This window comes from Engystomops pustulosus, chromosome 3 (assembly GCF_040894005.1).
Source record: "Engystomops pustulosus chromosome 3, aEngPut4.maternal, whole genome shotgun sequence".
NCBI lineage: Eukaryota > Metazoa > Chordata > Amphibia > Anura > Leptodactylidae > Engystomops > Engystomops pustulosus.
The window spans coordinates 227,576,182-227,588,276 of record NC_092413.1 but is presented as its reverse complement, the minus strand read 5'-3'; the positions used below and the strand labels follow the sequence as shown (position 1 = coordinate 227,588,276).

General features: G+C 45.1%; 1 protein-coding gene across 1 annotated transcript in view; it reads right to left on the bottom strand.

The window, feature by feature from the left end:
- Positions 1 to 1,596: 1,596 nt before the first annotated feature.
- LOC140122749 (zinc finger protein 777-like) overlaps positions 1,597 to 12,095 on the bottom strand; it is a 52,907-nt gene continuing 42,408 nt past the window's right edge. Inside the window, exons 2-8 of the mRNA XM_072143924.1 lie at positions 9,826 to 9,915; positions 9,045 to 9,171; positions 8,581 to 8,685; positions 8,378 to 8,494; positions 7,201 to 7,305; positions 6,819 to 6,935; positions 1,597 to 5,240 (exon numbers count right to left, since the gene is read on the bottom strand). Of these exons, the coding sequence (XP_072000025.1) occupies positions 4,402 to 5,240; positions 6,819 to 6,935; positions 7,201 to 7,305; positions 8,378 to 8,494; positions 8,581 to 8,685; positions 9,045 to 9,171; positions 9,826 to 9,897 (1,482 nt within the window). The 5' untranslated portion in view covers positions 9,898 to 9,915 and the 3' untranslated portion in view covers positions 1,597 to 4,401. The remainder of the gene's footprint in view (positions 5,241 to 6,818; positions 6,936 to 7,200; positions 7,306 to 8,377; positions 8,495 to 8,580; positions 8,686 to 9,044; positions 9,172 to 9,825; positions 9,916 to 12,095) is intronic.

The following is a 12,095-nucleotide window of genomic DNA, read 5'->3' as shown; positions in this document are numbered from 1 at the left end:
CTGTTTTTATAATGACAAGTTCCCCCAGAGTAAGTGTCTGTGGTTTATCATTATGGATTTTGATTGTAGATTTGCTTTAAACTAAATAATTAAAGACTGTGCTGTGGATGTAAGTGAAGCAAAAAGAAGCCCCTCCTACCTCACCCCTCAGTGTTCAACTTAAAGTACAACTACAAGTATAAAAAGTTTTGCCGAACTCTGCACTAAGGTGAAATAAGCAATTCTCTAATTTATGTCTTTGGTTGGTTGCCATGATTATCCAGTTCTAGATGATGGAGAGGTGGGTGGATGTTATTGGGCGGGGCATTAGATTGGTAGCTGCTGGGTGTAGGAGAATATCTGTCCTGGCAACATGTACTAAACTCTAGGACCTTGAGTGATGTCATAAGCATGTGACTGATCACATGCTCCAGGTCATCCAATTACATACCAGGAATGGTATGTAGCAGAGCTGTATGTGTTTTGAATACAGTAGAAATGTGTATGCATGAAACACACAGTATACATACGGTGTTGCTGCCTTGTGTTCATCTTCTTATACCTATGTAGGTGTTTTTTATGGTGTAGTTGGACATGTTTTACTATATCTTTTTCTTTGTGATGTGGTAGATTTCTATATGATGAGCTCCAGTTTTCTGTCACCCCTGCTTTGTACTAGATGTTTGTCCTGATTGACCGGGTTTGTGCATGTTCATGTGCATGCCCTCATTGCTCTGGCCTCACTGTCCATAGCTGATGTCACAACCAGAAAGTCCCGCCCACTTCAGCAGAAGCTGAGAGGATATTACAGATAGCCTCATGTATCTATTAGCTCTACATCTCAGGATAGGAAGAAGCCTGAAGCAGGAGAAAACTATTTTATGTCAAGTAACTTTACACTTGAAATCTCTGGGAGCAAAAGTTATGGAAGTTACAGGATCATTAGATGAATCATAGATGTAGATACATATTCAATGTTCCCACTCCAGTTATTGGCCCCCCCCCCTAATTCCCACACAGATTTGTCCCAAGAGTGAGACTGGTGCAACACTCTCTTGTCAAAAGCCCCTCAGAAAGGGAATGGACATCCACTGCAACCTACATTGCTGTCTAGCTGTGCATGAGAATGGTCCGAGGTCAACGAGAAAACCTGTAGACATCTGTCTCGTGGCCAAGTGATGTTTGTGCCTTTTGATGGTCTGGGTAGACACCGTAAAATCCAGGTCTTGGGTTTGTCCAGCTTTACTTGCCATATAGAATGGATCACCACACAATCTGGTGTTCCCTCTGTGCTCCTCTGTCAGGACCTTTGTCGTCCCAAGATATTAGTAACAACTTGGTCCAAGATTCGTTTCCTCTCACTCGAACAGGAGCAGGAACCATCCCACAATCCTTAGCACTGACTTGTTACAAATTTTCTGTTTTTTTGTGGCTTAAAAAAAAATTTGTTTTCCTGATGGTTCTTCAAAGCCGAAAGCTTGTAGGTTCTTGATGATGTCATCATTGTGCAGATGTGTTGCCGCGTTGGGTTGTGATTGCCATGTTGAGGAGTGTAGTTCCGGTATCGCTCGTCGTGGGCAGGAATAGGGTATTACGAGGGGTCCATTGATTTTACAAGACAGACCATAAAAGAGGCTGCATTCATTACATAAATCTTTATTAATATCTCTGTCTATACATAAGTTATGTACAAGTCTCTACACACAATTTACAAGGAGTCAGACGGGAAGTGGATATACAGACCGGTCAGGACAAATGGTAACAAATGCCTGTTCTGGAGTAGTGCAGCCCGATCCTCCTACAGAAGATGTACCGATGCCGAAATTAATCCATAAAACCAAACCAAAGAGTAAGGTCGATATAAGGAGGAGTAAATAATACACACAGGAACGTGGGGTACTAGGAGCAGCCCCTACATATTGTGCTATTGGGAAGATTATATGGACTAGCCGAGTGCTCTCCATGTAATAAAGTTGTTGTCCGGAATGATAAAAACATGGCCAATGTTTTCCCGTAATAAAAGGAATCTCAAAATTTTTCGACTAAATTTCGGTACCGACCTTGGCTACAATAACATGCCCTCTCTCGTAGCTTAAACAACTAATGACCATGAATGAGGAGCGCAGACTGATGACCTCTTACAGTGACGTCATGTTGATTGATATCACTGATGCCTCTCCGTAGGTCGGGAAACCAGATTGCGGGTTCCATCCGCTCAAACTAATGGCAAAAAATTTCAGGAGCTCCCATTGACTCGTGTCTCGTAATTCAAGAGGTAAGTGAAATGATGGTAAATTGTCCTACATGGAGATCTGTGCGGGTTTAGTCCGAATTAGATTCTTTTTTGGTCTCCAGGTTCTGACCCTGAAGATGTTTACAAAAACCTCTGTGCTTAGTTACACTGAACAGATCGATGTATAAATTTTTAGATTCCAGTCAAACTTGTCCTATAAATATGTCGCAGCTTCTGTGCCGGTATGGGGTGGGGGTTCAGTCCCTAAAGGCAAAATCTGTTTGTACGTCAACGTTATTTCGTACATATTAGTGGAAGATCACAACAACTCGGCCAGGACCTGCCGACTACGCCATGTGTTTCCCGTTTTCCCAACTGTTCTTTGATGTCACAATGAATAACAACTTCTCCAAACCTGTTAAAAAAAAGAGCCACCCCTGGAGAGGTTTGACAGTAGATAATCCCTTCTTTCTCCACTGATAACACATAAACAGTGGCCATGCCTTTGTATAGGGGAGGCAGGAAGAACAGATGTCGACCAGTGTATAAGCAACTCAAAACATGCAAAGATCGGGTTTTCATGTCCAATGATGGAAGTAGAGGAGGTAGATCAGTATCGATAGCTTATGTCAACTTCTCATGATGTGTTCCAGGATGGTCACATACAAACTAGCTCTATCAGACAGAAGTGCAAAACCAAGATGGCCGGCATAGTGGGTTCCCTGGAACCGTAACCCTCGCAGATTATTACCAATTCCATCTTCACGCATATTGGGAGTAAGTGATTACAGCAATCGTAATAAATGTGACTTCACTTTTCAGGTACCACGGCGGCTGAGCTATGGAAAAGGGTTGAAGTTCTACTCATCACCTCTGGGTGATGCCACCAATCTGTTTAGTGCTTTTTCATTCACACCTTATACTCTGCGTATTATCTGATTTGTAGACTATTCTAGGACATCGTCAGTATAACAATTCTACACGTCGGTCTATAGCATGAGATGTACAGTGTTATCAATGCGCAGTAAACTACAGAGAACCGTCTGGTGCTCTACGCTATCCTCGCAGCACGTAATGATTGAGGATGATGCGCTATGTATGGATTGTAGGTACTCTACCATTATACATTACTGTCCTGGAGATGTCCATATGATGCGTTCTACATCTGTATAACACCAAGGGCTCATACACACAGACACAGAGCCCGTACGACCCCAGGCACTACCATACAAACTCCATTAGATGCAGAATATACAGAAATAGCCAAGTCATAAAATAACATTGTACAAATACCGAGTTATCACCTCTCTAATTTGTGGTCAAACAAGTGAACCCTAAGGGTTTCTTTGCACCAGTTTATAGAGGTACAGACGTCATTTGAAGCATGTCTGCGTAGGACTGTATGGGGTTGGATACCCAGTGGTTACTGTGTGTGTTGGCTCACTAGTCATCGGCTTAGGCTCTGTCAAAGATGTCTAATCCATATATATCCATCATATATATAATTCCTCTTCTCGTGGGCTTTCTACAACATCAGAGTAAGGTGAACCAAAAACAAATCAAGCAAACATTGATTGTTTGTGTCCTAGTACTATAGTCACTATAATAGTATGGATCCTACAATGTGACAACATGTCGTTGTGCTCTCCGTGATCCCTATTTTTCATGTTAGACTTCGACCCATCAGAAGGACTTTGCCTTCGGTGTCAGTATCCATGTGACCACCATAACTTAAAACTAAACTGCACTCACGCTAACAAAAAAAAACCATATAAAAGGTAGTGAAGTCATGGGGCAGAACCAAACCTAAGATTTTACAAGTTTCAAGTCTAACCATCTTTGGTCTTTACAGGAAGTCACCAAACGTAAAACTCTACAGTGTCGGGAGTTTTCCTTCAAGTACGTTACAGCTTATTAGACTACGATAGACTTTTTGGATTTGCGTTTGTAGTAAATCCCCAGCATGCAGAGTGTTAGTGCTTTTCAGTATCACATCATTACTGGGCCAGAACTTATAAAACAAAGTCAGAAGACTCCTCAAGCAAACTCTGAACGACAGCACCTCAACATCTGGGATCTGTCACATACTCTCCTTACACGACCCTCAAACCTCCACCATCTCAATGACTTTGTCAGTTTGACCGTCGGTTAACAACCAACTTTATACAGTGTTGGAAAAAGATGGCGCCTCACTTTTCGGCCCATAAAGTCTTCCACGTGAGCTTTCTACGCTCTACTAGCCTCTGATGGGACTTCTGATGACCAAGAAGACTGGTCTTCTGCCGAAAGCTTTTACCACATTCAAAGCAAACAAAGGGTTTCTCCCCTGTGTGAGTTCTCTGGTGGACAGTAAGGTGCGAGTTGACGCTAAAGGTTTTGTGGCACTCGGGACACTGATAAGGTCTTTCTCCAGTATGTGTCCTCAGGTGGACCTTTAGATGATAGGACTTGGTAAAGCGCTTACCACACACCTGACATCCATAAGGACGCTCTCCAGTGTGTGTCCTCTGGTGGACTTTAAGGTGTGCACTCTTGTGAAAGCGTTTCTCACAAACAAGGCACTTGTACGGCCTTTCCCCTGTGTGGATTCTCTGATGTATTTTAAGTTTGTATGAATTAGAAAAGCCCTTTCCACAGTCTCCACAAATAAAAGGTGCTGGCAAACTTCTGATGACCGGTCTCGAATCGTGCGGGATGATGTAGTCTTCTCCTTCGTCTGGTGGATCATAAGTCCAAGTTGCATGAACCGTCTGGTGTAAGAGTAGGGTCTCCCTTTCTGTGAAACTCTGTTGACACTCGTTGCACTGAAACGGACGCGCTTGTGTAGGGCTCGATGGGTCTGTGAAGTCGTAGGCACATTCAGATAAGGGCTGGCCAATCCTAAATATAGATTGGCACTTTCTGGGGCGAGGGAGCCGAATTGGTGATGGGTTGTCCCATTCTTCGAGAGACCCATTTTCAAGTGTAAGTTCGTGAGGCTGATACTCTGATAGACATTCCTCCGCCGGGCTTGTGATAAAACTATTATCTATGGAGGCAAAAACAAGACTGAGAAAACCGAGACACAGAAATCAAACGCTTCGAAACTTAATAATCTGGTGAAATACCATATACTTCAGAGAGTGGAGATCTAGCTCAAAGTAGTCCTCTTTATACACTCAGCGGCCACTTTATTAGGTACACCATGCTAGTAACGGGTTGGACCCCCTTTTGCCTTCAGAACTGCCTCAATTCTTCGTGGCATAGATACAACAAGGTGCTGGAAGCTCCTCAGAGATTTTGGTCCATATTGACATGATGGCATCACACAGTTGCCGCAGATTTGTCGGCTGCACATCCATGATGCGAATCTCCCGTTCCACCACATCCCAAAGATGCTCTATTGGATTGAGATCTGGTGACTGTGGAGGCCATTTGTGTCCAGTGACCTCATTGTCATGTTCAAGAAACCAGTCTGAGATGATTCCAGCTTTATGACATGGCGCATTATCCTGCTGAAAGTAGCCATCAGATGTTACAGGGTACATTGTGCTCATGAAGGGATGGACATGGTCAGCAACAATACTCAGGTAGGCTGTGGCGTTGTACCAAGGGGCCCAAAGACACCATGACACCACCACCACCAGCCTGACCCGCTGATACAAGGCAGGATGGATCCATGACACCACCACCACCAGCCTGACCCGCTGATACAAGGCAGGATGGGTCCGCGCTTTCATGTTGTTGACGCCAAATTCTGACCCTACCATCCGAATGTCGCAGCAGAAATCGAGACTCATCAGACCTGGCAACGTTTTTTCCAATCTTCTACTGTCCAATTTCGATGAGTTTGTGTAAATTGTAGCCTCAGTTTCCTGTTCTTAGCTGAAAGGAGTGGCACCCGGTGTGGTCTTGTGCTGCTGTAGCCCATCTGCCTCAAAGTTGGACGTACTGTGCGTTCAGAGATGCTCTTCTGCCTACCTTGGTTGTAACGGGGGGCGATTTGAGTCACTGTTGCCTTTCTATCAGCTCGAACCAGTCTGCCCATTCTCCTCTGACCTCTGGCATCAACAAGGCATTTCCGCCCACAGAACTGCCGCTCACTGGATGTTTTTTCTTTTTCGGACCATTCTCTGTAAACCCTAGAGATGGTTGTGCGTGAAAATCCCAGTAGATCAGCAGTTTCTGAAATACTCAGACCAGCCCTTCTGGCACCAACAACCATGCCACGTTCAAAGGCCACAAATCACCTTTCTTCCCCATACTGATGCTCAGTTTGAACTGCAGGAGATTGTCGTGACCATGTCTACATGCCTAAATGCACTGAGATGCCGCCATGTGATTGGCCGATTAGAAATTAAGTGTTAACGAGCAGTTGGACAGGTGTACCTAATAAAGTGGCCGGTGAGTGTATAAGGACAATAATACAATACAATAATAGCGTTGAGCACCCTGTGACCATAGAAGCTGCATTGGCCACGTGAATCAGAAAAGGCGAGACCTTCTGACAATACCTTATGCGAGCCACGGCACTAATAGTGTGCTATAGATGAGCTTGTCTACTGATCTGACCACCATCCTGCTGGTAGACCAGTGATAGTGCAGGCTGGTCCCTGTGAAGACTGACCTGCACGCTGGTCATCGCTCAGGACCTCGTCATGGTCTGTTTCCTGCACATTCAGCCAGAAAGGCTCCGCACTCCCGTCTATGGTGACGGAGATTCCTGTTCCTATGAAGTCCTCATCTGCCAAGGAGAGAAGAAAGATCTCACTGATCCATAAAGCATTGTTCTCATAAGGCTTTTTACAGATGTCCAGACCCGCCCTGATGAGAAGACCTCTTTGTCCGACCCCCCAGTGGTGAAACAAGTAACAACACTTGTGGACCCACAAAATAGTGAATTATTGTTCAACTCTCAAGGTGACTCAAGGTGATCATAAAACCATTTTTAGTAACTATAGACTTCCAATAATAAAGACTCTGAACATGAGTGTTAAGTCACTGCTCACCTGTAGCTCTCTCTCCTTCCACAGGTTCAGGGTCAGGACAGGCTTCGAACACCAGCTCATCAGGTTTTATTCGCAGGAAGATGTCCGGCTTTACAATGGGCACCTCTGGATGAACACAGAACAGTAAACACTGTCCGGGGGAAGGAGCGGTTACTAAAAGGCCACAACGGCTCAAGTCTCACCATCAGCTCCTGCTGATATGTCTTCATGACAACCCTGCTCTCAGCGTGCTCCTACCCTCACGTGTGTCCAGGACTCCCGACCTCACATACCTCAATGATCATATAGTGCTGTCAGGACTACATCCACATATTCAAGTGTTTCAATGGCCACACTAGTGCCCATTAAGTATTCAGTATGAAGTATTTCCATGGCTACGTAAGGTCTCGTCTCTCAGGTATATCCATAGTTGTACAGTCTCTTATAGCCAAATGTCCTATAAATGATCTCGTCCACCCAAATGTCTCCAAATGACCTTCTACACCCAAGTTTCTCCAAAGTTATGTAGGATCTCATCTACTCAAGTGTCTCCAAAAGACCGACTACACCCAAGTATCGCCAAAGTTATGTAGAGTCTTCTACCCCAATTATCTCAGAGGCATATAGGGTATTCTCCAGCTAATTATCTCCACAGTTATTTAGGGTGTTCTAAACCCAAATGTCTTCATAGCTTTATATGGTCTTCTCCACCCAAGTATCTCCAAAGTTATACAGGATCTCTTCCACTCAAGTGTCTCCAAACGACCTTCTAAAGGACCACCCAAGTATCTCCCAAGTTATATTAGACCTCCTATACCCAAATGTCTCCAAAGGTATGTAGTGTCTTTTACACCCAATTATCTCCACAGTTATATAGAGTCTTCTACACCCAAATGTCTCGTCATAGTTATATATGGACCCCTCTATACGGTCTTCAATAGACGTGTATAACTAGATATACCAGTAAAGATCCTCCAGTCCTCAGTCTCCATTTCTGTCATGTCTATGGTACTTGCCTTCTAGTTTTTATGGAATCTCAGGAACTACATATTATCAATGTGTTGAGAACCTACAATCCTCCACTTCATGCACCTCCAGGGGCTTTTTGCTCTTTACAGGAGCTATAATGTCCCCAATCCCCATTGTTAGTAGTTACAGAGATAGATATCAGTCATTTGTCCATAGTTAATCCTCTCACCTGAGCCAGGACTATTATCCCACGCCGCTGTATCTCCCGCCTTATGAGGAGTGGAAATGTCATCCTCCACCACCTCCCGAATCCACAGCGAGATGTCTGGGTTAAAAACGGGGGCACCTGGGAAAAAATACCATCAGTCCTCCACTGGCCGCCCCTCCAAGCATAGTGACTGCACACATACTGACCACTAGTCAAGGACTGACCTGCGGTGAGGATATTTTTCTGCTCCTTTGCCGTATCACTGGCCGGTAATGTCTCTTTTATTTCATCCACTCGCAGAAGTTGTTCGGGGTTCAGGATGGTGTATCCTATCGGGGGAACAAGGTCAGGTGTATGTGCCGGAGATATAACTTGTACAATGGATGCCTATTACTATGCGAGATTATCTAATATCTAGTGACGCAGAAGCCTACAGATCAACCCATGAATTACATTGAAGGTGGTTTTGTATGGGTTTAGTATAGGCTCTGCATCTTCCAAAATGCAGCACAAGCGGGAGACAAGGCGGGAGACAATGAAATAACTGAGGCCCTGAGAGAGAAGGAAAGCAGCAGTGTCGTGAATGACTGGGACTGGAGTACAAGTGATGAGGAAACTCTAGAATGCTTTCGAGAAGACTCTAGTTATGCCTCGGAGGACACAGCTAGACACAGTTTTGTTTTCTCACCCATGGACAGCAAAGTCGTGTGGATCTCACGTATCACATTCTTATACAGCTCCTTCTGCCAGTCCTCCAACACACCCCACTCCTCAGCCGAGAAACAGGCCGACACATCGTGGAACGTGACCAGGGCCTATGAGACAAAAAAATGGAAGACAAGACATCCAAAAACGCTACCACAAGCCTCAACCACACAATGGGGGACATTTACTTACAGTGTCGGTGTCTGCATTGGCTTTGTTACCGACCTGCTCTCGGTAAGAAGACACACATTTAATATTGTGGAGCTGTGCAGAGACATTTCTGGTGCCGAGACTATTTTCTGTCCCTGGGACAAAATCTGTCCCGAGCACCAGAAATGTGTCCAACAGTCCCTGCTAGACCAGTTTTCTTTTGGTCTACTTTCCGTCAGTTTACAGCGCCCAAAAAGGGCTGCGACACATAGTAATTGTGTCTGAGTTTCCACTCCGCCAAAGCCACGCCCCTTATCGGAGAACAGTCGGAGCAGACGGAAAAAGTCATTTTTTCTGGCGCCGCCAGATAATAAATAGGTCTGAGAGCAGAACATGTGGTGAGAGCGCCACAAAACTGGCGGAAACGCCATAGTAAATGTCCCCCAATGCCTCTATAAAAGTTTATACTGACCCCAAACGACTGATGCTGCTGCTACCCAACATGTCCTACCCCATCCCAGAGTTTACCCTCCAGAACATGTCCCAATGATAATTACTTGCAAATAACAATACTGTGTTAATATTCCTCTAGTAAGCATGCTGTGTATTCTTACCCGCACTGAGACCTGGTGGGGGAGGATGGCGGCCTCCATGGCACATAAACTGGGATCCGCCAGTTCCGACATGTGTGGTGTGGCTCCAGGCTTCAAGACAAATAGAAGAAGCAATGAGCAGGTCAGTCATCTACCTGTACTGAAAGCTGCTGACCTGAAGGTTCGGGGCATGTATATAATGAGATTTAGTAGACATCGGAGCAGATGTGCTAAACTAAGTGCACCAAAACGCTGGATCTCTTTGCACCCTAGAAACTAGCATACGTGCGGCGCTCCTCAGTTTGATTGTTTGTAGTAGACATTTTTACGATGGGTCATGAGACAAGGTGGAGTGAGGGACATTGAAGGGTTAGTATGACAACTCTTTCCAAGTCTAATAGCCAGTGCCAAGACTGTACAAGGATGCAGCTTTTTTCTTGACCAGGTTCTGACAATGTCATTACAGACTTCAGGACAGATTCTTCCAGCAAACCTTCCTATGGATCTCAGTCCAAATATTCTAAAAATCTCTGCAAATGGCAACAGAGGCCGGAACACGAGAAGAAGAAGACGAAGTGGACTTTAGCGAAAGGTTAGAACAGGGGTGGCGAACCTATGGCACTGGTGCCAGAGGCGGCACTCTGAGCCCTTTCTGTGGGCACCCGGGCCATCACCCCAGAATGAAGTTCCCCAGACAGAACTCAAAGAATCTGCCTACAGAATCTTCCTACAATGATAGATGAATTTGCCCTCCTCCTTTCAACTGGGTTGGTGTCCTTGGAAGGAGAAGGATTGAAAGTTGTCAATGAACAAGGAGAAAAACATTACTGCTTAAATTGCGGTGCTGGCACTTTGCAATAAATAAGTGGCTTTTGGTTGAAGTTTGGGCACTGAGGCTCAAAAAGGTTCTCCATCACTGGGTTAGAAGGATCTGGATGACACATCTGAAATCTCATTCTTCTCTGCTGGGCCGAGTAGCTTCAAAGAATTGTCCGAGAAGTCAGACGTGGAAAGTCTCAGAGAGCTGAGAAACTTAAGACAAGAAGATGGGGATAGGAAAACTGACCGGTAACAATAGGCAAAATAACATGGGGTCTTATGGACAGCGTCCTCCTTCCTCTTGTGCGAGTTTGTGTCTTTTTTACTTATAGTAGTAGTAGTAGCTGCCTGGACTACTAAGGAGGAATCAACGTCAGGAGGCTTTCACTGTCTGATATCTCGTACAAAAGAAGACGGCCAATCCAGAGGGTTTACGATTGTCCGGATTAAAGCAAGAAATTCCAGAGAAATGTTCAGGAAGTAGGAGATCTCCTAATGGCCGCCTGATAGGAGTGTGGAGACTTGATGCTCCACTAGGGGATTTGGGGAAATAAGCAAATCTGTTCTCCAGGATGGGAAAAAGAAAACAATGCCTCTTTTCTCTACCGTGAAAGGCAGCTCCCTAATGGATCATCAATGGCTATAAGTCTCCACACACCTATAAGTCGTCCTTAACTGGCAAACTCTCCGTAAGGAGAACTTTTACTTCCTGACCCTAGTCACAAGCCTCTCACTCAGCCAAACCAGTTCCCTGCCTGTACTGCGGAGACCTGAGGAGTCTGCTCCTCCTGGAATAGATGGACTGGTTTGGCTTAATTCCACATCATGTTATTAGGCTTCCTTTGGGTCAGGCTTGGTACAAGGGGGCTGCCTCACAAGGTAGTGAAAGGAGGCAATGGGGCTCATTTACTAAGGGTCCGTCGGACGCATTTCTGTCGGGTTTGGAATTTTTTTCCGATTTGCCTTGAATTGCCCCGGGTTTTGGCGGATTGTGTCACCAGATCAGCACTCACATGCACCGGGAAGAAGAAGGTGAACTCCGGCGGACCTGAGCGGGGGAAGCGACACATGCAGGAAATTGGAGGCACAATCTTAGTGAATCGCGGCAGTAAATGCGCCCCATTGTTGTTCTTTTCTCATCCTGGAAAACATATTTCCATATTTCCCAGAGAAAATGTTCAAACCGGAGAAATCTGTGAAAAACCTTCTCTGGATCCGTGTGGAGATGTCCTCTGCTGACAAGACAGTAGAACAGATTTTGTTAAGACCCTGGAAGCAATGCCACAAGCTTTCTCTCAAGATCTAGAGATGTCTTAGCAGAAGAGTCTACAGGAAGATCGGGGGGAGGATCATGTCCCGACAGTTAATCTTTGATATCACCACCATCATGTAAGATCTAGCATTAGGATCAAAGACCTGGTGGGATGCGGAGGATCTTTAGGAATAAATGTGGACAACGTGGGAAGAACAAA